The sequence below is a fragment of the Lagenorhynchus albirostris genome, chromosome 19 (assembly GCF_949774975.1).
Source record: "Lagenorhynchus albirostris chromosome 19, mLagAlb1.1, whole genome shotgun sequence".
Classification (NCBI taxonomy): domain Eukaryota; kingdom Metazoa; phylum Chordata; class Mammalia; order Artiodactyla; family Delphinidae; genus Lagenorhynchus; species Lagenorhynchus albirostris.
This window is the reverse complement of record NC_083113.1, coordinates 43,643,929-43,669,252: the sequence shown is the minus strand read 5'-3', so window position 1 is coordinate 43,669,252 and position 25,324 is coordinate 43,643,929. Positions and strand designations below refer to the sequence as shown.

The following is a 25,324-nucleotide window of genomic DNA, read 5'->3' as shown; positions in this document are numbered from 1 at the left end:
AAACCTCAGAAGTAAATCCAAACCATCACAGCTTACAGTCAGAAGAAACCAAAGTTCAGATAATTCAGTTACTGCGTCATGGCCACCCTGGTACAATAAGTGACAGAGCGCCACACTTGAGCCATGACTTCAAGTAGAGAGAAAAACTGGATTGACAAAGACGAGGAGTTACAATTTCATCATGCCTTAGAAAATTGCTGTATTTTACATTTAAGCTCTATTCAGTATAGCCAGTGTTCTCTATTAATCATAATTATTTGATGTACACAACTTATCTCCCCCAAAACACAGCATCCTTCTTGAGAATGAGGGCAAATTTGTTTTCCTTCATTTTTTGCTACTTCCATTCTCTACCTACTACATTCTTGTCTCCACCCCTTTGCTCACTTCAGCCCTCCTTCCCTAGAGGCTCTCCCTACCACTTCAGCCCAGACGGATCCCTTTGCAGAGCCTACAGCACCTGTGGCCTTGGCTACTCAACCTCGCAGCCCCTGTGACAACTGCTGTGTTGGTACTTGGCTGACTGGGGTTTTTCAGCTTCTTTCCCTGAAACAGACTATAGGGCAGAGGCCTTATTTCATACTTCTTCACACTGTCATAGCGCTTAGCAAAATGGCGTTCGATAAATATTGATTGAATAAATACTTGTTTAATAGGCCTAATAATCTAGCAAAAGATATATGAAATAAAACCGCCTCACATTTGGGTAACACTATCACTTGCAAAGCAGGTTCTTTTTAAATTTTTTAAATTTTGGAATAGTTTTAAATTTATAGAAAAGTTACAAAGATAGTACAAAGATAGTACAAAGTTACAAAGATAGTACAAAGATACTACCTTGCTGAACTATGGCACATTTGTCAAAACTAAAAAAATAACATTAGTATATTACTATTAATTAAATTCTAGAATTTATTTGGATTTCACCAGGTTTTCCACTAATGTCCTTTTACTATTCCAAGATCCAATCCAGGATCCCGTGCTGCTTTTCACAAGTTCATTCTCATTAGCTCACTTATCCTCCTAATAACCCCATGAGGAAGGTAGTATTATTCCCATTTTACTGAAGGTAAAACGGAGGTTCCCAGAGGTACCACTCAGAGAGGTGCCAAGCAAGTAGCAGAACCAGCACTCAAAACCAGAAGACTGGGGCTTCCCTGGTGGCGCAGTGGTTGAGAGTCTGCCTGCCAATGCAGGGGACATGGGTTCGTGCCCCGGTCCGGGAGGATCCCGCATGCCGCGGAGCGGCTGGGCCCGTGAGCCATGTCCGGAGCCTGTGCTCCGCAACGGGTGAGGCCACAGCGGTGAGAGGCCCGCGTACAGCAAAAAAAAAAAAAAAAAAAAAAAAAACCAGAAGACTATTAAACAAAAACAATGGAAGGAGGTGGGAGGAGGAGAAATGAAGATGGCTTAGATGGCTTTCCTGTGTGGGAAAGAAAAGCTGGGTACCAAGATGAGAGGGTAAATGGGATAAGGTGGTAAAATGGCTGATTTCTGCAACTGTGGGTATTTCACAAGGTTCCCTCTGTGATGTTGGTTAAACATTCTAACTTTCTGAATCAGATATTCATTCAGAACTAAGACATACTCTAGTCACAGTTGGCAAAAAAAGATCAGGAATTGGAAATTCTTTTTCTTAATCCTAGACAGGCTGCCAGCTCACTGTGTGTTCCAAGATCTTTAGGTGTGTGTGTGGTGTAGCACAGACTCTCACTGGACACACAGGTCTTTCCAGCCCCCTCACTCGGGCATGGAGAAGGCGACTGCCGACAATGGAAGCTTTTTAAACTGAAGATCAGCTCGTAACTTATGATACACGGTAAAGCAGTCGGTATCTCTCATCCGTGAAACCCAAGCAATGCCTTCCAATGCAATCGATCAACTCAGCTCTTCGAGGGAGCGGACCAAAACTAGAAAAATATTTCATAATTAGTATGACACAGGGCGGGTGAGGATTATATTTTTAAAAGCAATTAAATTAGATGGAAAAAAGAAGAAAAACTTAAAAATGGATAAAGCCATACCATGTCACCTGATGGGAAAGTTCAATCTTTCCTTGCTCAATATGTAGATTCCTACAGTTTCCACTTACATTCCACCATGCTTCTAAGCATTCAAAGTCTGAAATTTGTTTTGAAAATGTATAAACTATCAAAAAATATCATGGAGAAAAAGCAATAAGGTAGGACTAACCCTTCCAGACATTAGAAAAACATCCTATAACATGTCTATAATCAAAATCACGCAAGACTGGCTCAAAACCAGAAATAAATGGGATAAGTAAAGAGTCCGGAAATGAATACTCACTGCATATAAGAATACAGTAAGTGATAAACACTGAGTAAAACCACAGAAAGAAAAAAAGTAATTAATGTTTACAGGATAACAGGACCCTGCTATAGAGAAAAATTAATTGAAACCCAACTTTCATTATATTTATGAATGTATAGATACAGATAAACCAGTATAATTTCCAGTGGGATATTTTTAACATGAAAAAAAAGTAAAACAGAAAATATTTATTCCATCTAGAGACGAGAATCTTTTCACTACTGAAGTAAAAGTTAAAATTATAAATATTAAAAAAATGCTCAGGCACAATCTTTTTTAAGTTTTTAACTCCTTTGCTACAAAAACCATAGAAAATGAGACAAAAGGCAAAACAATGATATAGGGGGAAAACTTATAATCATACAAATAACAGATATAACTTGTACCTAGATACTTCACACCCATTAGGACGGCTAGTATGGGAAAAACAAAACAAAACAAAAAAAAACAGAAAAAAACAAGTGTTGGCAAGGATATTAAAAAATTGGAATGCTCATTCACTGCTGGTGGGAAAAGACAGTACAGCTGTTCTGGAAAACAGTTCGAGGGTTCCTCAAACGCTAAACATAGAATTACCCTATGACCCATCAACTCTACTCCAAGGTATACAGCCAAAAGAATTGAAAGAACACACTCAAACAGATACTTGGACACCCATGTTCACAGCAGCATTCACAATAGCCAAGGAGTGAACACAACCCAAATGTCTATCAACAGATGAATGGATAAATTAAACATGGTAAAAACATACAACAGAATATTATTCAGCCTGAAAAAGGAATGAAACCCTGACCCATGCTACAACGTGGATGAATCTTGAAAACATTATGCTAAGTGAAATAAGTCAGGGACAAAAGGTACCTAGAATAAACAAATTCATACAGACATAAAGCAGAACGAAGGTTACCAGGGGCTGGGGCTGGGGGGTAGGAGGAAGGGAGAATGTTTTTGTGTAAAAGGTACAGAGTTTCAGTTTGGGATGATGAAAAGGTTCTGGAAATAGATAGTGGTAAAGTTGCACAACACTGTGAATGTACCCAATGCTACTGAATCATACACTTAAAAATGGTTTATATGGTAAATTTTATGTTATGCGCATTTTACCACAATTTTATTAAAAACCTGTACTTAGACTATATAAATCTCTAAAATAAATATCTATAACTCCACGAGACAAATAACTGAATACCATGAAAAAAGTCGCTTAAGAGAAAAGCAACTGATAATTGTAGAAATGCAATGAGGTTAAACGATGAGGTGGCACCCAATACCTGTTAGCAAAATGACAAACCAGTATTTACAAGGTCAAGGGAAAAATAAACCTCATATGCCATGAGGAAAATTTTACAGTGCCTTGGGATGTATGATTATTTCAAACCTTTTGGAAGGCACTCTGGTAACACACTTTAGATTTTAAAAATTTGCATCCTTTAACTCAAGAACTCCATTCTGGAAGAAACAAAGTTGTATGCAAAGAATGTTTACATCAGGATTTTGTTTTACAAAAGGGAAATACACAAGCACTGCAAAATGGTTATATGAGTTATGGCATATTAACTGTGAAATAGTATGAGGCCACTAAAAAAAGGTAAACAAGAAGACCACTGATACATGAACACGTGTAACAAAAATAATGAAATGGAAAAAAGAATACCTATTCACGCTGCATAATTATAACCATATGAAATTATTCTTAAAGACAAAAGCTAACTGAGAGCTTACTATGTCCCAGGCACTGTGCTAGACATGCTACATGTTTTATATAATTTATTCCTTATAACAATGCTATGAGAGATATAATCTTGTCCTAATTTTATTAATGAGAAAACTAAGGCCCAACTAGTCCCTGGGTCTTACACACATGCTATACACCGGGGGCAGAATCTGACTGCAGTCAATGTGACTCCCCACCTTACATGCATGGAAATCACATTTAAGGGAGGAATGAGTGAGAGATGTAATTTTTTTTTGCGGGGGGGGGGCGGGTAAAGTTTTCAAGAAAAAATTAGAAAGTAAATCATTGCACACAAGTCCCAATAAAGTGCTATACGATTAGCCTAGTCCTTGATTCCACCACTTCTAAAACTCAGAGATATAATATTTATACAGACAGACCGCCATTCACCTTCTTTTTATAAAAACGGATACTTTACAGTTGTGATGTGAAAAAAACACCTGGAAGTCAACTCCATCTTTGCCCCAAATGTCTTTTTCATGCATAGCTGCAGAGCACAGCCAAAAAGACTTGTTAAATAAATCTTGTATGTCTCTGGAAACGTTTCCTGGAAGCACGGCTCTCTACCACCACCATTTTGGAACTGGTCCTAGCAGTTCGAACAGCAGTATATGGAGATGTCCATATACCTGTATGTCCATACAGGGATGGAGATGTTCTCAATCAGCGCCTCAACCCCCTTCTAGTTTTACGCTACCAAATAGGGGCGCTTCTGTCTGCTCCCCAAAGGAAAGGTGAGATCTTTCTGTACCCCTTGGATAGACATTAAAAAGCCTACAAAGTCCAGGCTGGCTGTGAGCCAAATGTGAACCGTCATCAGAGCAGAAAGGAAACAAGATAGGGGCCAAGCCCTGTATTTTAACAGGCAGAAATCCCTAACATTCAATGACTGTCCTTCACAGACATGTTTGGGAACAGTTTGGGCATTCAGACACAGCACCGTAAGACATCTCCAAGGCAGTTTGGGGTTACAGATATTTGGCTTTCGGAAGACGTGGCTGGCACATGCCTCATCTGCTGAAATACATAATGTTCCTGGAGATAAGGACAATACACAAAGGTACCTAAAAATAAGAGTAGGGGAAACACAGACCTGTTTAAATGTCCAATGAGAGTTACTCAAAGACCATCACCACAGAAAGGCAATTTACCCATAGGTGTTTTTTGGGGTTTTTTTTGCAGCGGGGGGTGTTTTTTGGGGGGGTTTTGGCTGTGCCGCGCGGCATGTGGGATCCTAGTTCCCCAACCCGGGATAGAAGCTGCGCCCCCTGCATTGGAGGCGTGCAGTCCCAACCACAGGACAATCCGGGAAGTCCTACCCATAGTTTTTGTAAGACAAGCAGAGATGGCTGGGGGAGACCAGCATCACAACGATGCAGGCCCCTGGAGGAACAAAGTGGCTGGTATCACACCTGTGGCATCCAGGAAACAACTGGTTCCAAAGCCAGTTCCCCTTGCCCGTTTGTGAACACCGGCCCTCATCTATGAGTGGCTTTTTTATTTCATCACGCCACATGGCTTGTGGGATCTTAGTTCCCGGACCAGGGGTTTAACCTGGGCCCTGGCAGTGAAAGAGCCAAGTCCTAACCACTGGACCACCAGGGAATTCCCACAAGTGACTTATTTGCTTAAGAGAAACATGTTTACTGGTGCTCGCGGAGCTGCATACAGTATTCTGTAACGCAGTCCACAGCCCCCACCTCGCTGTCCCCACCACACAAACGGGAAGCCAGGCCACCCCCGGCTTCTGTAACTGGCAGTTCCAGCACTTGCACACGATGGTTGGCAAAGGAGCACCAGGCAGGCTGAGACAGCTACCGCTTATGCCCCTCACCTCCAGCTCACCCTCGTCCTCAAGCCTCGGGGCGAGCTCACTAACTCAATTCCTGCAGGCGGGTCCCAAACTCCAGGGAGAAAGTCAGGCCACTGCACACATAGTGAGCCTTGCGGGACACAGGCCACTCCACCCTGCAGTCTGCCGCAGACGACAGTATAGCCGAGCACCCTGAGCTATCAAAGGGGCTCTGCAGCCCTCATGCAGTGCTGCAAGAGAACTAAAAGTCATTAGAAAGTAACCCCAATCGACTTCTCCTGCTCAATAAGTTTGTCACACAAAGGGCAGGAACAGTACCATGGTAACGCTTATGTGAAGAAGCTGTGTTGCTCTGAACTTCCCGTCCTTCCTGCCACACCTCTGTTATCACGAGCATCTACAAAATTATTTCAGTGTCTCTTACTGATTTAAACACCTGCATTTCCCCCACCTCCAGCTTACCAAAGCAAACGACCGTGTCCCTTCCCAACTGCCCCAAATTAAGACAAATTACCAAATGACCAGCAGTCACAAAAGATATGACAATCTTCAAGATGTTTAGGAAAAAAACCTTTTTTTTGGTCCCTTCCCCTTTTTAATTCAACACTGTCTGGATGAGACAGAAGGAAAACACGACAAAAATGGATTTGTTCTGAAATAGGTCCTCCTCTTCCCACTTATGGGGAAGCAGGATCAAGTGCAGAGAGGTTCCATGTGGATGTGGAAGCGCTATCTGCTCTCAAATGGACCAAATACTCTCAGTGCAACAGCCACAGGAGGCCCCCCAGTGGCGGCTGGGCTTTGCTCCTGGTCCAGCATCCCAACCTGCTCAACAGTGCTGCCATCTTCTCTAAGCCAGCTCTTCACAACAATACTTAGTCTTCTTTCTCCCTAGTCTGATTAGTCCCTTAAATTAAGGAAATGAAAAAACGTGTCATGTGTAAGTAAGATATCGCCCCCCTCGCAAAGAAATCCAATGTTGATAAGAAATGAATTTAAATATCAATACTTTTCATTTCTGTACAAAGGAAGATTTCAGACGAGCACAGTCATGTGGAGAATAACCTTGGCTGTACACACTATGCCAGAGAGGAAAGAAGACGGGTCATGGAAAGACTGATGGATTCAAATTCCATCTTAGTGTGGGAGTCTTCTCTCGCCCACCCTGCATCCTGACACAGCAGGCAGGGTCCCGACTCCATGTGAGAACAAGTTAGAGGCCATGCTTTAGTCTGGGCTGGTGCTCTGCGCTGTCACTCACCTGTGCCATTGGCCAAGCCACTGTGGCTTGGGTTCTTGAGGGGCTGATGCTGCCGGCTGCTAGTACCGGGGCTCTGCTCACCAGTTGCTGTTCTGGCTGAACCACCTGAATGTCTGTGTGTCCTGGGGGTTCAAAATATAAAGCAGACAGATATAAGTCACTGTGAAAAAGACAGAGGTGTGCCCCACCTAAGTCACTGTATTCCCTCTCTTGCTATTTATGGGAAATAAGCCCCGTAATAGTCCTTCTGGTCTTTGACTCGACAGAAGCTGGCCCTGAATGGAGAGACCCACGTAAGCTTCCTTCTTGGTAAAAGCACAGAAGGCAACTTTCGGTAAACTTTTCCATTTGAAGTAAACAAATCCAGAGTGAATTTCCCCCACATCTGAAATAACTGGCAAAATATCCCGTGACCATCACATTATTTTTATTGGGCTTGAATGTAAGAAATAAACAAGAATCACTGAACAGGCTACAGATGACATGTTTCTCCCATTGGCCAAAAAAGAGCCCAAAACTTATCCAAATCAATATTCTCTATGGCTAGAAACATGCTTGCCTTGGGAATAAAAGTCAAGGGGCATTAGACAACTGCAACCAATGTGTATGTTGACATGTTTTATCTAGGAAAGGTGATTCAACATCCATGCAAGTAAATGAGGAACAAATGCAGAGAGGGATCTGTACCGCAAGGAAAATGGTGGAATACAGCAGCAGAGGCTCGATCTAACATCTTCAGAGGACACAAGGCAACAGACAATACATGTTTTCACGGTCCTGTGGTAGCTTGATTTTGTTCACTTGATGGAAATGTCTAAGCTTCCCTGCCTTTCTCAGTTTTGTCAAAGGAGGTTATTCTACTTCCTACTCATTGTATACTACTTTTCAACAGTGAGATGATTTAAGTACTACCCAATAAAGAAAAGACCACCCCTCTCCAGGCAGAGAAACAGAGATCCAGAGAACAATTTACAACCACGGGACTCGGGGCAGTGACAATACCACCAACAATAAATGTGAAAACAATGACTATGGAAGAATTTAATATTCACTGAGCTGGAATATTATGTTCCAGGTACCTGTGGTGTGCTGTGCACTTTGCATATATTATCTCATTTAACCTGGCAACCCTAGAGGTGGCTTACTATTATTATGCTCATTTTACAGGTGAAAACAGACACCGAGAAAGTGAGCAATGGAGCAAAGATTCGAATCCAGGTGCTCTAAGGTCAAGAGCCCACACTCTCTGGTTGGAGGCTGGGGATGGGACGCCTGGACTTAAGCTGAATCCCTTCCAGGTTATTCATTGGTCATTTGGTCAATGGCGAGACGAAGACCTCTAATAGAAAGCTCCCAGAAATAGTCACAAATGTAGAAAATAAACTTATAGTTACCAGGGGATAAGCAGGGGAAGGGATAAATTGGAAGACTGGGATTGACACATACACACTACTATATATAAAATAGATAACTAATAAGGACCTACTGTATAATAGCACAGGGAACTCAACTCAATACCCTGTAATGGCCTATATGGGAAAAGAATCTAAAAAAGAGTGGATAGGGACTTCCGTCGTGGTCCAGTGGTTAAGACTTCACCTTCCAATGCAGGGGGTGCAGGTTCGATCCCTGGTCAGGGAGCTAAGATCCCACACGCCTCGGGACCAAAAAACCAAAACATAAAACAGAAACAATATTGTAAGAAATTCAATAAAGACTTTTAAAATGGTCCACATCAAAAAATTTAAAAAAAAAAAAAAGAGTGCACATATGTATAACAGATTCACTTTGCTGTACACCTGAAACTAACACAACTTTGTAAATCAACTATACCCCAATAAAAATTTTTTAAAAAATAAACAGCAGGGGCTTCCCTGGTGGCGCAGTGGTTGAGAGTCCGCCTGCCGATGCAGGGGACACGGGTTCGTGCCCCAGTCCGGGAAGATCCCACATGCCGTGGAGTGGCTGGGCCCGTGAGCCATGGCCGCTGAGCCTGTGCGTCCGGAGCCTGTGCTCAGCAGCGGGAGAGGCCACAATAGTGAGAGGCCCACGTACCACAAAAAATAAAAAAAAAAAATAATAATAATAATAAAATAAACAGCAACAATAAGAAAGAAAGAAAGAAAGAAAAAAGAAAGAAAGAAAGAAAAAAAGAAAGGAAGAAAGAAAGGAAGGAAGAAAGGAAGGAAGAAAGGAAGAAAGAAAGCTCCCCCCACTGGGAGGCTCCATACCCACCAGAACATCTCTGCTGGTGAGACATTCTGGTCCCGTATGTTGGGACAAACTTACAGCGCAACAAACTCAGAGATTCCTGGAGGAATAAGAAGTGCCTCCACCGACTACCTTCTCCAACACGATGAGTATAAACCAAAATGCTAACGGTGATTATCTTTGGACGTTGGGAATATGGATGCCTTTAGTGTTTCCTTTTGTGCTTTTCTGGGTTTTTCTGATTTTCTTCATTAAGCATGTCTACTTTTGAGCAAGGAAGAAACACAATTATTTAAAAAGAAAAAAAAAAGTTTTTTCTTGGGGCCAAAACTACAAAAAAGAAGAAAAAGAAACCTAGCAAACCCTGGAGTCCTTTGTACCTAAGGCTGCGTGGCACTTAAAAATGGATAGAGAGAGTACGACTGAGCTGTGGAAATAAAGATTTAATATGGACTCTCTTTTTCCGTCTTATTTTTCCCTGAGCTAATTTCATAAATCAAAGCTGTCAATCACACCTCAGTCAAGAAAAATATCTCAGAGTCCCCACTCCATGGGAAGGAATATTAATATTGAGCATTTCACCATAAGTCCTCTTCGAAAGCAGAATGAGTGCAGACTGTTCCAAAGGGAAAGATGGTCATTAGCCACTGGTGAATGTGCGTATATGTGTTGAGGGCAAAGAGCTTGAGAGAGATCAAATTGGTTAATAGAAGGTTTATTTCAGACAAGAATCCCCTTAAAAGGACAAAAGAAGGGCTTCCCTGGTGGCGCAGTGGTTAAGAATCCGCCTGCCAAGGCAGGGAACACAGGTTTGAGCCTTGGTCCGGGAAGATCCCACATGCCGCGGAGCAACTAAGCCCATGCGCCACAGCTACTGAGCCTGCGCTCTACAGCCCACGAGCCACAAATACTGAGCCCGCACGACACAACTACTGAAGCCCGCGTGCCTAGAGCCCATGCTCCACAACAAGAGAAGCCACTGCAATGGGAAGCCCGTGCACCGCAGCAAAGAGTAGGCCCTGCTCGCTGCAACTAGAGAAAGCCCGCACGCAGCAACAAAGACCCAGTGCAGCCAAAAATAAATTAATTAATTTAAAAAAAAAAAAGGACAAAAGAAAACAAGCCTCTGTGATTTTGTACTCACAGCCCACAGCAGAGGGCTCACCCCTCTGGGCGCAGCTGGCCACAGGGCAGGGGGTCGGGGGGCAGCATAGAAAATGCGACACTCGTTGTGTCACACGCACGGGCTCTGACAGGCCCGTGATTCCTTCTAGGTCCTGGGCTCCTTGTCCCTCTGTAGAGCAGCTGGGCGTGACAACAGGGTGGGTCCCATTACTCTCCTAGCCCCTCCCTCCCTTCCCCAAAGGGGCGTGTGGTCAGAGTTGAGAGAGAATACTTTCAGAAATGTTCAACCACTAATGACAGCAGCACACCCTGAATGACAGGCTGGTGCAGAGCCGGGATTAGCCTGTAAGCCAGGGGCAGCTGGGACCACTTTGTGTGAATTGCCACCTCCCTGTCCGTGGCCCACGGCCACCCAGCTACCCACCCACCCCATACACACACACACACACACACACACACACACACACACCCTTCCCCCAGATTCTTCTCTTGCCCTAAATCTGGAGCTTCCACTGTTCCCCTCTTGAATTCCCTTTAAAATAAGACTCTTAGAAGGAAGAGAAGGCCTCAATGTTTGAGGACAATCTTCTCTTCAGCAGTTTCCTCTCTGGGAGGTCACTCAACCCTTAAAAGATGGGACTGTGTTGTGATTAAAAGCTGGCCCAAAAGTTGAAACCACACACCATAAGCCAAAATAGTACCAGGACACAAGCGGGGCGATGGGGTGGAGATGAGCTGGGTCCCACCACAGGCAGCAATGACTTCAACCTTGGCCTGATCCCTCCACCACCTTGGGGGCGGGAGGGAGGAGCTATGCAGCCCCTGGGGCAGTCAGAAGAAGGCAGAATGGCAAAATTCCATGAATGGTTTTAAGTCACCTAGTTACAGAGATTCAGCTCTCACTACACCAAGTGCCTCTCAAAATGCTGGTGTGAAGTTACCTAAGTTCCTCCCTCAAATCAGAAACTAAGACCCCCCTAAGGAATGCCAGTCAAGGTCAGGGCCCTGGGATTCTCTCTCCACTCTGCAGAAAGAGAACTGATGCAGGTGAGGTCCCCAGGAGAGGGCTCGTGGCTGTCCCTTGCCATTCAAGCTTTGACATTCGTAGCACTGGCCTCAGTCCTCAGCTGAACCTGAGAGCCACAGCCTCCAATGTTGTGGGACACCCTGCATTGCTCTGCATGAAGGCCAGAGAATTGCATTCAATCATTATCTTCTGAGCACTAGGCCCTGTTCTAGGGCTAGCAACAAAACAGAAAGAGTCGCTGATCTCAAGGAGCTTACATCTTAGTGGAAATGCGGTGATTTGTACTTCTGCTCAGAAACAAATTTGCATCACACCCTACAATGCCAGTGTGTGAGAGAGCCACTTGTCTAGTGAGTGAGCCTGCCTGATAACTTGGCATTGTCACCCAGTGCAGCTTTGTTGCTCATCACATATGTAATAGTTTATGTGGGATAATTAAACAAAACAAAACTTTGTTTAAATAAAAAAGCCAGCCCTAGCATCAGTAATGCAAATGAAAACAAAATGAAGAGTCAAAAAAAGTGATGGCTCACAGACATGAAAACAAAAATTTTTGCTAAATTAAAAAATGAAATTCTAAATTTGGTGGTCACTCAGAATTTGGGATTGATAAATCTACCACATCCTTTATGAGGAAATGGATTTAAAAAGTAGTCGGTGGCTTTATCAAAATTTAAAACTCCTGCTCTTCCAAAGACACTATCAAGAAAATGAAAAGACAGTCCCTAGACTGGGAAAAATCATTTGCCAGATACCTATCTGATAAAGGATTTATTTCTAGAAAAAAAAACTCTCAAAACTCAATAATAAAAAGAATAAACCAATAAAAATAATCAAAAGATTTTAAAAGAGAAGATCTACAAACAGCAAATAAGCACATGAAAGATGCTCAACATCATTAGTCATTAGGGAAATACAAATTAAAACGACAATGAGGTACCAACACACAACTGTTAGAATGGACAAAGTAAAAACAAAACAAAACAAACCTAAAAAATCACACACACACAAACAAAAACAAAACAAAAAAACCTGCCAGTAACAGTACTGGTGAGAACACAAAGCACCTGGGACTCTCAAACACTGCTGGAGGGAACACAACGTGGCACCATCGCTTTGGAAAAGAGTTTGGCAGTCTCTTATAAAGTTAAACATGCACTTAGCATACGAACCAACAATCCTATGCCTAGGTATTTACGCAAGAGAAATGAAAATGTTTACGTGAAACCTGTAGGCAAATTATAGTGACTTTAATTTCCAAAAACATAAACAACCCAAACTGGTGAATGAACAGACAGACTGTGGTACATCCACACAGTGAAATACTACTCAGTAAATAAAGGGATTGAACTACTGATGATGCAACAACATAGATGAATCACAAATGCATTATGCTAAGTGGAAGAAGACAGACACAAAAGGCTACAGAGTATATCCATCCATTTTTATGACATTTAGGAAGAGGTAAAACTGTAGGGAAAGGAAGCAATTAGTATCTGCCAATAGCTGGAGAAAGAAGTAGGGACTGACTATAAAGGGGCATGAGGGAACTTCTGGGGGAGATGAAACTTTCAATATCTTGATTATGGTAGTGGTTACCAGACGCTATACTTTTATCAAACTGTACATTGCATAGGGGGCGTTTTATTGTATACCTCCATAAACCTATCTTCATTATTTTAAAAAGCAATTTGTGTGTTTCAGTCACTGCAAAAACAGCTCATCATGGGCTTCCCTGGTGGCGCAGTGGTTGAGAGTCCGCCTGCCAATGCAGGGGACACGGGTTCATGCCCCGGTCCGGGAAGATCCCACATGCCACGGGGTGGCTGGGCCCATGAGCCATGGCCAATGAGCCTGCGTGTCTGGAGCCTGTGCTCTGCAATGGGAGAGGCCACAACAGTGAGAGGCCCGCGTACCGCAAAAAAAAAAAAAAAAAAAAAACAGCTCATCACGTGAGAAAAAATTAAAGTTTTAAAAGGCAAGTAACTTGGGACTTCCCTGGTGGTCCAGTGGTTAAGAATCCGCCTTCCAATGCAGGGGACAAGGGTTCGATCCCTGGTCGGGGAACTAAGATCCCACGTGCCGTGGGGCAACTAAACCTGTGCGCCACAACTAGAGAGCCCATGCGCCGCAACTACTGAGCCCGCACGCTCTGGAGCCCACGCACCACAACTAGAGAGAAACCCATATGAGGCAATGAAGAGCCTGTGCACCACAATGAAAGATCCCGCATGCCGCAGCTAAGACCCGACACCGCCATAAATAAATAAATAAATAAAATTTTTTAAAGGCATGTAACTTATGGTATGAGGATAGCCCCCTCCCAAAAATAAAACACCCAGAAAACAAGAACCTTGATGGGAATGTGATTCAGGCAATACTCAGGACTCTACAAACACTCTGTATTAATAAATATAGGGATTCTTCAAAGCCTGGGGACACATCTCTCCCAAATGTCAAGAATTCGTGGCTGGGCTTCCCAGGTGGCACAGTGGTTGACAGTCCACCTGCCGATGCAGGGGACACGGGTTCATGCCCCAGTCCGGGAAGATCCCACATGCCGCGGAGTGGCTGGGCCCGTGAGCCATGGCCGCTGAGCCTGCGCGTCCGGAGCCTGTGCTCCGCAACGGGAGAGGCCACAACAGTGAGAGGCCCGCGTACGCAAAAAAAGAATTCATGGCTGACCGGATACCGGGTGCCAAGCATACTTTTCTATCTTGGTAAAAGAGGCCCAGGATACTAAAGGGAGGTTCTTTGACCTCAGAATTCAGGCCCATTAGCTCAGCAAAAAAGAAGTTTCAGGGTAGAACTACTGATGGTGGGGTTTTCCTCCATTTAAATTAAAAAAAAAAACAACCGAAAAACAGATACAGAAGTTAAAAATTGTCTAATAATCTTTTTTTCCTACATCTTTATTAGAGTATAATTGCTTTACAATGGTGTGTTAGTTTCTGCTTTACAACAAAGTGAATCAGTTATACATATACATATGTTCCCATAGCCTAATAATCTTAAAACTCTTCTCACACTCCAATCCAGGGAATCGATTTTTGCCTGGATGACTAGAACCAAGACGGCGGCCCCTCCTCCAAGTCCTCTTAACTGGGCATTGTCTTTTAATAGCAGCATGGAAACAAAACTGAGTGAGGCTGGGCTGGTTTCCAGTAAAAGAACCAGAAAAAGAAAAAACAAAAAAACAAAAAAAAACACCAGCCACTTAAAATAGAAGCATGGAGGGAAAAAATGGGAAGTGGTGATGGGAAAAGAAACGTTTTCCACCATTCAGAGAGGCGTCACTAAGCAAACCTGCTCCCACCTACAGCCGCCTCAATTCTTCCTTCTCATTCAAATGTGGAGGGGGGGCGGGGGGAGGGGGAGGGGGATAAAAAGGAGAGGTGAAAAGGGAAAGGCGCAATTAGAGTTAAAAATGGGGCCATCCGAGTCATTCCAAGGGTAATTTATGGCTCCACTCCACACCCTACCTCTAGCTGCCAGACTCAGAAACGACAGGAAAGGTAAAAATAAAACTGCTGCAAGTCCATTCTACGTGACAGAAAGACAAGTGATTTACTTTTGCCCAACCTGGAATACAGAGCAAGCTTCTCAATGGTGGCAGCTTCCTGAGACTAAAAAAAATCATTTTAAGAGAGAAAATACAATAAATTTTGACTCACCTCATCTTCATCCCAGGTTGCATGTTGGGCTTCACTAAAAAGAACACTCAAACGCCCTCCCAAACTTGACCGAGAGATGAAGTCCAGGGGAAGCGGTCACTGTCTCGTTCCACCCCACCCCCGCTCGGGGCAGGAGGGGATGATCTGAGGTTCCTTGAACACAGAGGGCAGCCCCTGACTTATTTGTCCCATGCCCTGAGATGGTACAAGGGCATGGGATGCTCTAGCAGCTCGGGAGATGAGCGTGGTGGACCATCTGCCTCCACTGACACGCAGGAGGAAGCTGCACAGGGCTGGCCCTGAATACGGAGCTCCAGCTTCTGCTACAGGTGGGCCAGAAAAGTATCTCCACCTTCTTCCTCCCGGCATCACATCTTATCTGAACTGGCCCAGCCCAGAGTGTCCCTGTGCTACAGCCCCAGACCTGAAAGAGCCACAGGGGACCCTGCGGTACCAGGGATGACAGTATACGGGGTGTTCTTTCTAAGTGTTCTGACAACGAATCGCAAAGGCAGGGATTCAGCAGGAGGGAGGTAAGCTCCTAAAAGAATATGTTCAACGGACATTCCTCCAAACCTCCCTCTAAACTCCTCCCAAGGAAAATTCAGAGCCTTTGCAGATCTACTCGCCTGGCATCCTCTTCTCTGGACTCTTCACCCACTTGGCTTCTCATCCAAATCTTAGTCTAAATGTCCCTCACCTCCCAGCCTGCACTAAACTCCCTTTAATTCTTTTCACACAGAATTCTAAACTTTTCCCTTATGGCACTTCCATTTGTGATTATATGTTTATCTGTTTAATGTCTGACTTCAAGGAGGCCCATGAGGGTAGGACCTTGTCTGTTTTGTGTACCTTTGTATAACCAGCACCTAGAATGCGCTTGGGCCCAGAGTAGGCATATAAAAACATTTGCTGAATGAATAAAAGAAGCAAGCTCTCAAGCACAAAAGCACTCTTGGGCCTGTAACCTCTAATACTTCCCATGGTCGTGGCAACCAGTCCTCACCTCCCCATCTCCCTCCACCCTTTTAAAGAATAGAATCCGTGCTGAGAGATGGAATCCACAATCTACCAGGTACTGAGAAGTGTCAGAGCTAGTGTCTTCCAGAAAGGTTAGCCCTGAACATCATGTAAAAACATTCTCTAGGGCTTCCCTGCTGGCGCAGTGGTGGAGAGTCCGCCTGCCGATGCAGGGGACACGGGTTCGTGTCCCGGTCTGGGAGGATCCCGCATGCGGCGGAGTGGCTGGGCCCGTGAGCCATGGCCGCTGGGCCTGCGCATCCGGAGTCTGTGCTATGGGAGAGGCCACAACAGTGAGAGGCCCGTGTACAAAAAAAAACATTCTCTAGCATCAGGGTCTACAGATAAAAATCATTTCATTAGACTCATTACTAAAATTGCAAGACAATCTCCAAATCCAACCAAATTTTATTTTTCATGGGTTTTTTTGTTCTAGCTATAATTTTCAAGTGCTCTCCAACAGGTGAAGACTAGGCAAGTGATTAAATATGGGATTTAAGAAAGATACCTTCTGTGGTCGGCAGAATTTCTAAAATGCCCCTCCTCCCAAAGACACCCCACCTTAATGCCTAAAACTAGGGAATATGATGATATATCACACCCTTGATTATGTTATTATATGGCACATGATATTACCATAATAATATATGATAATATTATGATATTATATGGCACAGCTGACCTTAAGAAAGGGACATGAGGGAATTCCCTGGTAGTCCAGTGGTTAGGACTCGACACTTTCACTGCTGGGGCCCAGGTTCAATCTCCGGTCGGGACTGCCATGCCGTGTGGCCAAATAAAAAATAATAAATGTATTTAAAAATAAGAAAGAAAGGGACATCATGCAGATGGGTCCAATCTAATAACATAATCTAAAAGCAGAACACTTTCTCCAGCAGTTGTCAAAAGTGGAGGGCAGAAGAGAAAATCAGACAGATTCAAAGCACGAGGGAAATCTGACACACCCTTGCCAGCTTGATGATGAGTGGGGTGGGGGGGGGTACATAGGAGAAGAAGTGTGGATGACCTTAATAAGGAGCTGAGTAAGACCTAACTGAGAGCCAGCAAGGAAATGGGAACTCAGTCCTACAATGACTCAGTCAATGGCTCGAATCAGCTTTGAAGCAAATTCTTCCTTAGTTTCCAGATAAGCATGCAGCCCTGATGACACCTTGATTTTGGCCTTGTGAGACCCTAAGGAGACCAGTCAGCCAGCTATGGTGTCCTCGTCTTCTGACCTACAGAACTGTGAGCTCACAAATGATGCTGTTTTAAGCCCTAAATTCGTGGTCATTTGTTACACGGCAGTTGAAAACTAATAGATCCTCTCAGCACAAATAAATGTCAGTTTCCACAGAAGAAGATACTAATTTTCAAATATACGGCTAGGTAATTCTTGCTGAGCACCCCACCTCACTCTGTTAGAAGGCCTTATACAGAGATGGAGATGCCCTATGGAATCAGTGCTCATCTCATAGGGACTCATTTCCACGATCCAAATGTCCTTTATGAGACACGCATTCCTCACATTCAACCATCACTTGGGGATTTGAACAGCTATATATATGTGGGACATTACTGTTCTCAGAGGGTAAGTAAGTAACTCTCTTTCCTGGTAGAGTTCAGGCACATGGACTTCACACATTCTTTTTCCAAGCAAGACGTATTTATGTGTCAACTTATCTCTGATTCCAACGTTAACCTTAAAAGTTGCAAGGATTTGAGTAGAACAGTCCAGGTAAAGGGTTCAAAGTGGAAATATCAATCATGAAGAAAAAAACAGGAGGAACAGGAGGGACAGAGCAGGCAGTGGGAACCCACCACATTCTTGGTGGTCCGGCTAAGCCTTGGAAAGCACAAGGCCATCCTGATAAAAAGTCTCCCCTGTAACCTGTGCCCCTGAAACCGCCACTTCTCAGGGAGTCAGGGTGCCAAGGAATGTAAACCAGTAGGAAGACCCACCCCAAAGTCCTGGCAAGTGAGAGGCAGGAACACAAGACTCTTTCAACTCAACAAGGATTTATTGAGCTGCTGCTACGTGCAGCAAAGCACTATTCTAGGCCCTGGTAGGGACACAAAGATGCATAAGGTCCAGATGAGTTTGGCTGAGAACTCAGCACCACTCCCCCTGTACCCCTCCCCACCTCCAAAAGAAGGAGTGCTGTAGATGGAAGAGGAAAAACTAACTCCTCAGGAGTCCCCAGTTCACTATTCTTTTCTAAGTGTAAAGCAAAATAATTGTATGATGTGATTTAAAATAAAGCTTTTTGCTTACCTTTTTTAAGGTAAATTTTTTAAGGTAAAATTTTAAAGAAAAAGAACCATGTCCTCATCTCCCCTTCTCCTTCACAAAATAACAATTATTCATACCATCTCCTATTCTAGACTTTCGCTAATCTCATGTTAAAAAGTGTTGTTGTTTTCTCACTTTAAAGTTGTACCTTCAAAGGCCATTTATAAGCACACAAAATAGACCCAACACGTAGATGTGCCATAAAAGTCCAAGTAAAGTCCAAGTCCAAACAGAAAATCTTCAGACAGGGAGCCTGGGTAGAAATTCTTGTTCTCTTTACACTGTTAGGTGCAGAATTTCACACTCCATTATCAAATAATCAGTGAAACAAAGATACCTTCAACTCATCAAGACAAAGAAAAGGCAGGTCAAACACGGGCTTAAAGTGCAAAGTTAGCTTAGCAAAGGGAAACAACGAAGGCAGGACAGATAGCAATTAAAAGGCAAGAAGATAAAAAGATAGCATCTTTGGAGAAAACTCCAAAGATCTCGAGAATCACAAGAAACATAAATGGACTAACTGTGAGAGCTTAAAGATAAAAGGTATCATATTGGTTTGGGTTTTTTTTCAACCTTTTTTTTTTTTTTTTTTTTTGCGGTACGTGGGCCTCTCACTGTTGCGGCCTCTCCCGTTGTGGAGCACAGGCTCCGGACGCGCAGGCTCAGCGGCCACGGCTCACGGGCCTAGCCGTTCCGCGGCATGTGGGATCTTCCCGGACCAGGGCACGAACCCGTGTCCCCTGCATCGGCAGGCGGACTCTCAACCACTGCGCCACCAGGGAAGCCCTCAACCTTTTTTTTTAATTTAAATATAGTTGTCATATAAATTACATTAGTTTCAGGTATACGACGTAGTGGTTCAACATTTATATACATTCTGAATTGATCACCACAATGTCTAGTTACCATCTGTTACCATACAAAGTGATTACAATATTATTGACTACATTCCCTACATCGTACATACGTCACCATGATTTATTTATTTTATAACTGGAAGCCTGCATCTCTTAATCCTCTTCACCTATTTCTCCCAACCTCCCACGCACCTCATACTATTTGTTAAAAATCCCATTAAATGCTGTTGCAAGCAACACCATCTAATATATAAGCATCCAAAAGGCTGAAACTAAATGTGTGGGGGAAAATATGCTGAGAAAACACAAAACAAAGGTCAGCTGGGGAAGCTATGTTAATGTCAAACCGAACAGATTTTTTTTTTTTTTTTTTTTTTTGCGGTACGCGGGCTTCTCACTGTTGTGGCCTCTCCCGTTGCGGAGCACAGGCTCCGGACGCGCAGGCTCAGCGGCCATGGCTCACGGGCCCAGCCGCTCCGCGGCATGTGGGATCTTCCCGGACCGGGGCACGAACCCGCGTCCCCTGCATCGGCAGGCGGACTCTCAACCACTGCGCACCAGGGAAGTCCCACAAACAGATTTTTTAAATGATTTTTAAAATTCAGGCATATTTATTAATACATATAGTCAAATTCACCCTTTTTAAAGGTGCAGTTCAGTGAGTTTAAACAAATGCATACAATCGTGTTACCACCACCACAGTCAAGACATAAAACATTTCCATCGCCCCCCAAAACTTCTTGGTGCCCTTGGCAGTCAATCCCCCTGACTGATTTCTGTCCCAATAATTGTGCCTTTTCCAGTATGTTATGTAAATGGAGTCACATAGAATGTAGCTTTTTGTGTCTGGCTTCTTGCACTTAGCATAATGCTTTTGAGAATCACCCATGTTGTTGTAGGCTGTTCCTTTTTATTGCTCAGAACAAATAAATTTTAAGAGAAAAATCTCTAGAAAAAGAGAAGATCGTGAGATAAGGATAAAAGGTTCAATTCGCCCACAAGACGTACTTCAAATTTGTATTGTGGACAAAATAACCTTGAAATACATAACGCAGAAATTCATGGGAATTCCCTGGTGGCACAGTGGTTAAGAATCAGCCTGCCAATGCAGAGGACACAGGTTCGAGCCCTGGTCTGGGAAGACCCCACATGCCGCGGAGCAACTAAACCCGTGCGCCACAACTACTGAAGCCCGTGTGCCCAGAGCCCAACAAAAGAGAAGCCACCGCAATGAGAAGCCTGCGCACCGCAACAAAGAGTAGCCCCTGCTCACTGCAACTAGAGAAAGCCCGTGCCCAGCAATGAAGACCCAACGCAGCCATAAATAAATAAGTAAATAAATATATTTATTTTTTTAAAAAGGAAAGAAATTCATGGATATAATCTTGCCCTACCTGTTACTGCTGTCACCTCCTATTTTCCCTTCACTCCCTCCACTCCAGCCAGACTGGCCTCCTTCAACTCCAAAGGCACGCTCCCAGCTCGGTTCCTTTGCAAGAGCCATTGCTCTGCCCAACATTCTTCCCTGAGATAGCCTCACGGATAAATCTCTCACCTTCTTCAAATCTTTGCTTATAGGTCACCTTCTTAATGATACCTCTCTTTTTGTTTGTTTTTTGCGGTATGTGGACCACTCACTGCTGTGGCCTCTCCCGTTGCGGAGCACAGGCTCTAGACGCGCAAGCTCAGCGGCCATGGCTCACGGACCTAGCCGCTCGGCGGCATGTGGGATCTTCCCGGACCGGGGCACGAACCCCTGTCCCCTGTATCGGCAGGCGGACTCTTAACCACTGCGCCACCAGGGAAGCCCTAATGATACCTCTCTTGACTGCATTATATAATTGTGCATCCTGCTATTGTGTAATACATTTATATATATATTTTTTCACGTGGATCAAATTTGTTTTTTAAATAATGAAGATCAATAAAACCAGAAAAAAGAGGAACACTCTGGGATTCCACACTACTATAGATGCCAAGGCAGGCAACTTTTCCAGAAAGGACGAGTCCACAAGGTGAAACCTGCAGACAAGTCAGCTGGCCTTTTGTGGCTGTAATTTTGGCAGAATGATAGAGGCGGATGCTAGAATGAAGCGAACTAATACACAAATAGAGATAAGGATGGGAGACCCATAGAATATTAAGACTAATATCTTCACTATATTTTCAGTAAGTTATGGGTACATAACAACTTCAGGAACCCCTGTGGCATGTAGAGCGTAAAGCAATATAAATTCCGTGCTTCAGTTCTGTGACTATTTTTACCTAATGCAAAATGAAAAAGCTAAATATAGAATTGTTCCAGTGTTTGAAAAGGAGTCGTTCTATTTAGGTTATGGAGCATGCCATCATAAAGACAGTCACTAAACCAAACCCCAAATCTCCACTTCCACAGACCTTGGCACTTTCAAAAGGAGCCATCCAGTGCCAACAGAATCCTAAAGGAAAAGTCTAACCTCACCTCACCAAACCACAACCACAAACACCATGGCTTCAGCAACCCTTTCCCCCACCATCCACATCTGTCCAAAGCATTTGCAGTCAGTTCTATTCCAATCTTTGATCATCCCATACCCAAACTGCTCAAGCTCCCATGACTAAAAAATTCTTTTCTCTGAGATGCATACTCTTTTTATTGGTTTCTCTCTAAACTCTTTCCCTTTCAATCACAATTTTCTGGGACTGAGAAGTGCTAAAATCCAGACACAGATCTAGTTAAAATACAATAGAAATTTCACCCCGTCCCCTAAATCGTGGAGACACTTATATTGGCCCCGTTGTTCACTGTCAGGAATACACTTTGATGTGCTCTATATCTCCTAAGTTTGTTTTGCTCTGCATTCCTCCTCCTATGGATACGCTTTTAGAGGAATGACTCCATCCCAGGTCCACAGAGCCTGCTAAGCACCAATCACAACCGTCATGGGGGATGCCACCTTAAAGTGACAGCTTCATAAGCTGCTCCCCTCCTGCATTTCTTATTTCCATGAATGGCGTCTCAATCCAAGAGCCTGGGAGTCCCCTATATGCCTCCTCATCCTCCACCCTGTCTCACTAGTGAGTCACCCAGTCCTGCTCAATGATTACACCTCCTATAGGTCTTTCTCCTATTTCCTCCCTAATCTGCCACCACCCACAGCTAGTCATCCACTCCTATCTCACCAGTTCCCACAGCAGTCCTCTTATTGGTCCCTGAGTCTAGCCTCAACCTCCACTGTGTCAGACATTCCTACCTTCTTCTATTCCACATGTGTCCCTTGTCCTGTCCCCTCACTGCATGGGCTAGAAAACTCTCAGACTACCATGCCCCTAGGTTCTGGAAGTGATTTAGGTTGCACCAATGAGAAGCTCTTGCAGGAGATTTGGAAAGCAGAAGAAAGGGAGAGACCACTCTTCTGGTGGTGGCGATGGCTGTCAGTAGTTCCAGCAGTCTCCCTGCTTCACTGCCTGGACACTACTTCATGCACATGCAGTGGTTGGAGGGGCAGAAGTTTCCTGACATCTGTCTGGATTGCCACCACAGGACTATGACCTTGAAACCAAGCATGGGGAGGGCCTCATTTCTCCTCCAGCCCACCCAGTGACTTTTATAAATACCTAATTCCCCATATTAAATCCCTTTCTGCTCAAAATACCTAGAGTGGTTGCTGGTTCCTGCAATGAACCCTAACTGATACAACTTCAAATTCATCCAGCAGATACTTACCTGAATAATTTACCACAGAAATAACACAACATGCCCTTGCTCAGAACTCAGTGGTTTCCTATCTCCAAAGAATAAAATCTGAAGTCCTCAGCAAAGCATAACCCTTTGTGAACTGGTCTCACCTTCTTACCATCTCCCACAGCAGGATCAGCATTCTGTAAAGGGCCAGACAGTGAATATCTTAGGCTTTGCAGACCATATGGTCTCTGTCACACCTATTTAACTCTGCCATTGTAGCGTGAAAGTAGCCATAGATAATATGTAAATGAATGAGTATAGCTGTATTCAAATAAAATTTTATTTACAAAAAGAGTGGTCAAGAGAATAAGAAGACAAGACATAGACTGGAAGAAAATATTTGCAAAAGACATATCTGATAAAGGACTGTTATCAGAACTCTTAAAACGCAACAATAAAGAAAGGAAAAACCTGATTTAAAAAATGGGCAAAAGACCTGAACAGACACCTCACCAAAGAAGATATACAGATGGCAAATAAGTATTTGAAAACCTGCTCTACCACGTACATCATCAGGTAAATGCAAATGAGATACCACTACATGCCTATTAGAATGGCCAAAATCTGGAACACTGACAGCACCAAATGCTGGTGAGGATGCAGAGCAACAGGAATTCTCATTCATTGCTGGTAGGGGTGTAAAATGGTACAGCCATTTTGGAAGACAGCTTGGCAATTTCTTACAAAGCTAAATATACTCTTAAACTCTTACCATACAACCTAGCAATTGCTCTCCTTGGTATTACCCAAAGGAGTTGAAAACACATCCACAGACAAACCTGCACAGGGATGTTTACAGCAGCTTTATTCATAACTGTCAAAACTCAGAAGCAACCAAGATTTCCTGTAGGTGAATGAATAAACCATGGTACATCCAGATAATGGAATTTTATTCAGTGCTAAAAAACAAATGAGCTATCAAGCCATGAAAAGACATGGAGGAACCTCAAATGCACATTACTAAGTGAAAGGAGACAATCTGAGCTACAAACTTTATGATTCCAATTATATGACATTCTAGAAAAAGGCAAAACTATGTAGACAGTAAAAGGATCAGTAGTTGCCAGGAATTAATAGGGAGGAAGGTATGAATAGGCAAAACACAGGAGATTTTTAGAGCCCCGAAAGTATTCTGCATAATACTACAATGGTGCATGCAAGTCACTATACATTTGTCAAAACTCACAAAGTGTACAACAGCAAGAATGAACCCTAATATAAACTATGGACGTTGGGGGGTAAAGTCCCTCATTATCATTTGGGATAATGATGTGTCAATGTAGGTTCAGCGATTGTAACAAAATGTACCACTCTAGTGTGGGATGCTGATAGCAGGGGAGGCTGTGTGTAAGTGGGGCAGGGGGTATATGGGAAATCTCTGTACCTCATACTCAGTTTTGCTATGAACCTAACACTGCTCTAAACAAACAAACAAACAGGTGGCAGCCTGGATGTGACCTGCAAACAATGGTTTGCTTCAGCTATCATCCTGAATATCTATGTGTCCACGTTACCAAATGACTAATAGGTCCTCGAATATGCCAAGTTCTCTCTTTCTCCATTGCATTTTCCCACGCTGCTCCCTCAGCCTGAGTGACTTCCCTTACCCCCACTTCAATGGTCTGCAAACTCCTTAAAAGTACAGCTCAAATGTGTGAGGTTTTCCCCTAAACCCCGCCAGGTGGATTTAGGTAAACTTTCCACTGCCTTCACTCACCATCACTATGGGGTCCATTGCACTAAACTAGAATTCTCACCTGTGACTCTGTCTCCTACTGGGCGCCAGTCCTCGATGTCAGGGGCCATGGCTTTTCTTTTTTTTTCGGCTTTTCATCTTTTTATCACCACAACCTAGCTCACAGCCTGGCACTCATGTCTGTGGAACAAATATTGCCTCCAATTGCAGATACTTCGGATACTTGCCTTACTTTCTGGCACATACCACACCTCTCTGGGCTCAGAAGAGATGCCCAGTAAAGACCAATGAAATAAATGGATCTGAATAAATAAACGTACAATAGGGAATTCCCTGGCGGTCCCGTGGTTAGGACTCTGTGCTTCCACTGCCGGGGGCCTGGTCGGGGAACTAAGATCCCACAAGCCTCGCAGCATGGCCAAAAGCAAACAAAAAAAATGTACGATAATGTATAATGCATAATTTTAATTAGTGCAGAATTAATAAATAATAATTGATTAATAAATTAATTAATTAATGTGTAATTAATCTCCAGGATGACTTTTCGATGTCTGCCT

General features: G+C 43.6%; 1 protein-coding gene across 3 annotated transcripts in view; it reads right to left on the bottom strand.

The window, feature by feature from the left end:
• Nucleotides 1-25,324, bottom strand: part of WWP2 (WW domain containing E3 ubiquitin protein ligase 2) — a 145,827-nt gene that overhangs the window by 54,337 nt on the left and 66,166 nt on the right. For all 3 annotated transcript variants that reach the window (XM_060130350.1, XM_060130354.1, XM_060130352.1), the window contains exon 7: nucleotides 7,141-7,262. In XM_060130350.1, the coding sequence (XP_059986333.1) occupies nucleotides 7,141-7,262 (122 nt within the window). The remainder of the gene's footprint in view (nucleotides 1-7,140; nucleotides 7,263-25,324) is intronic.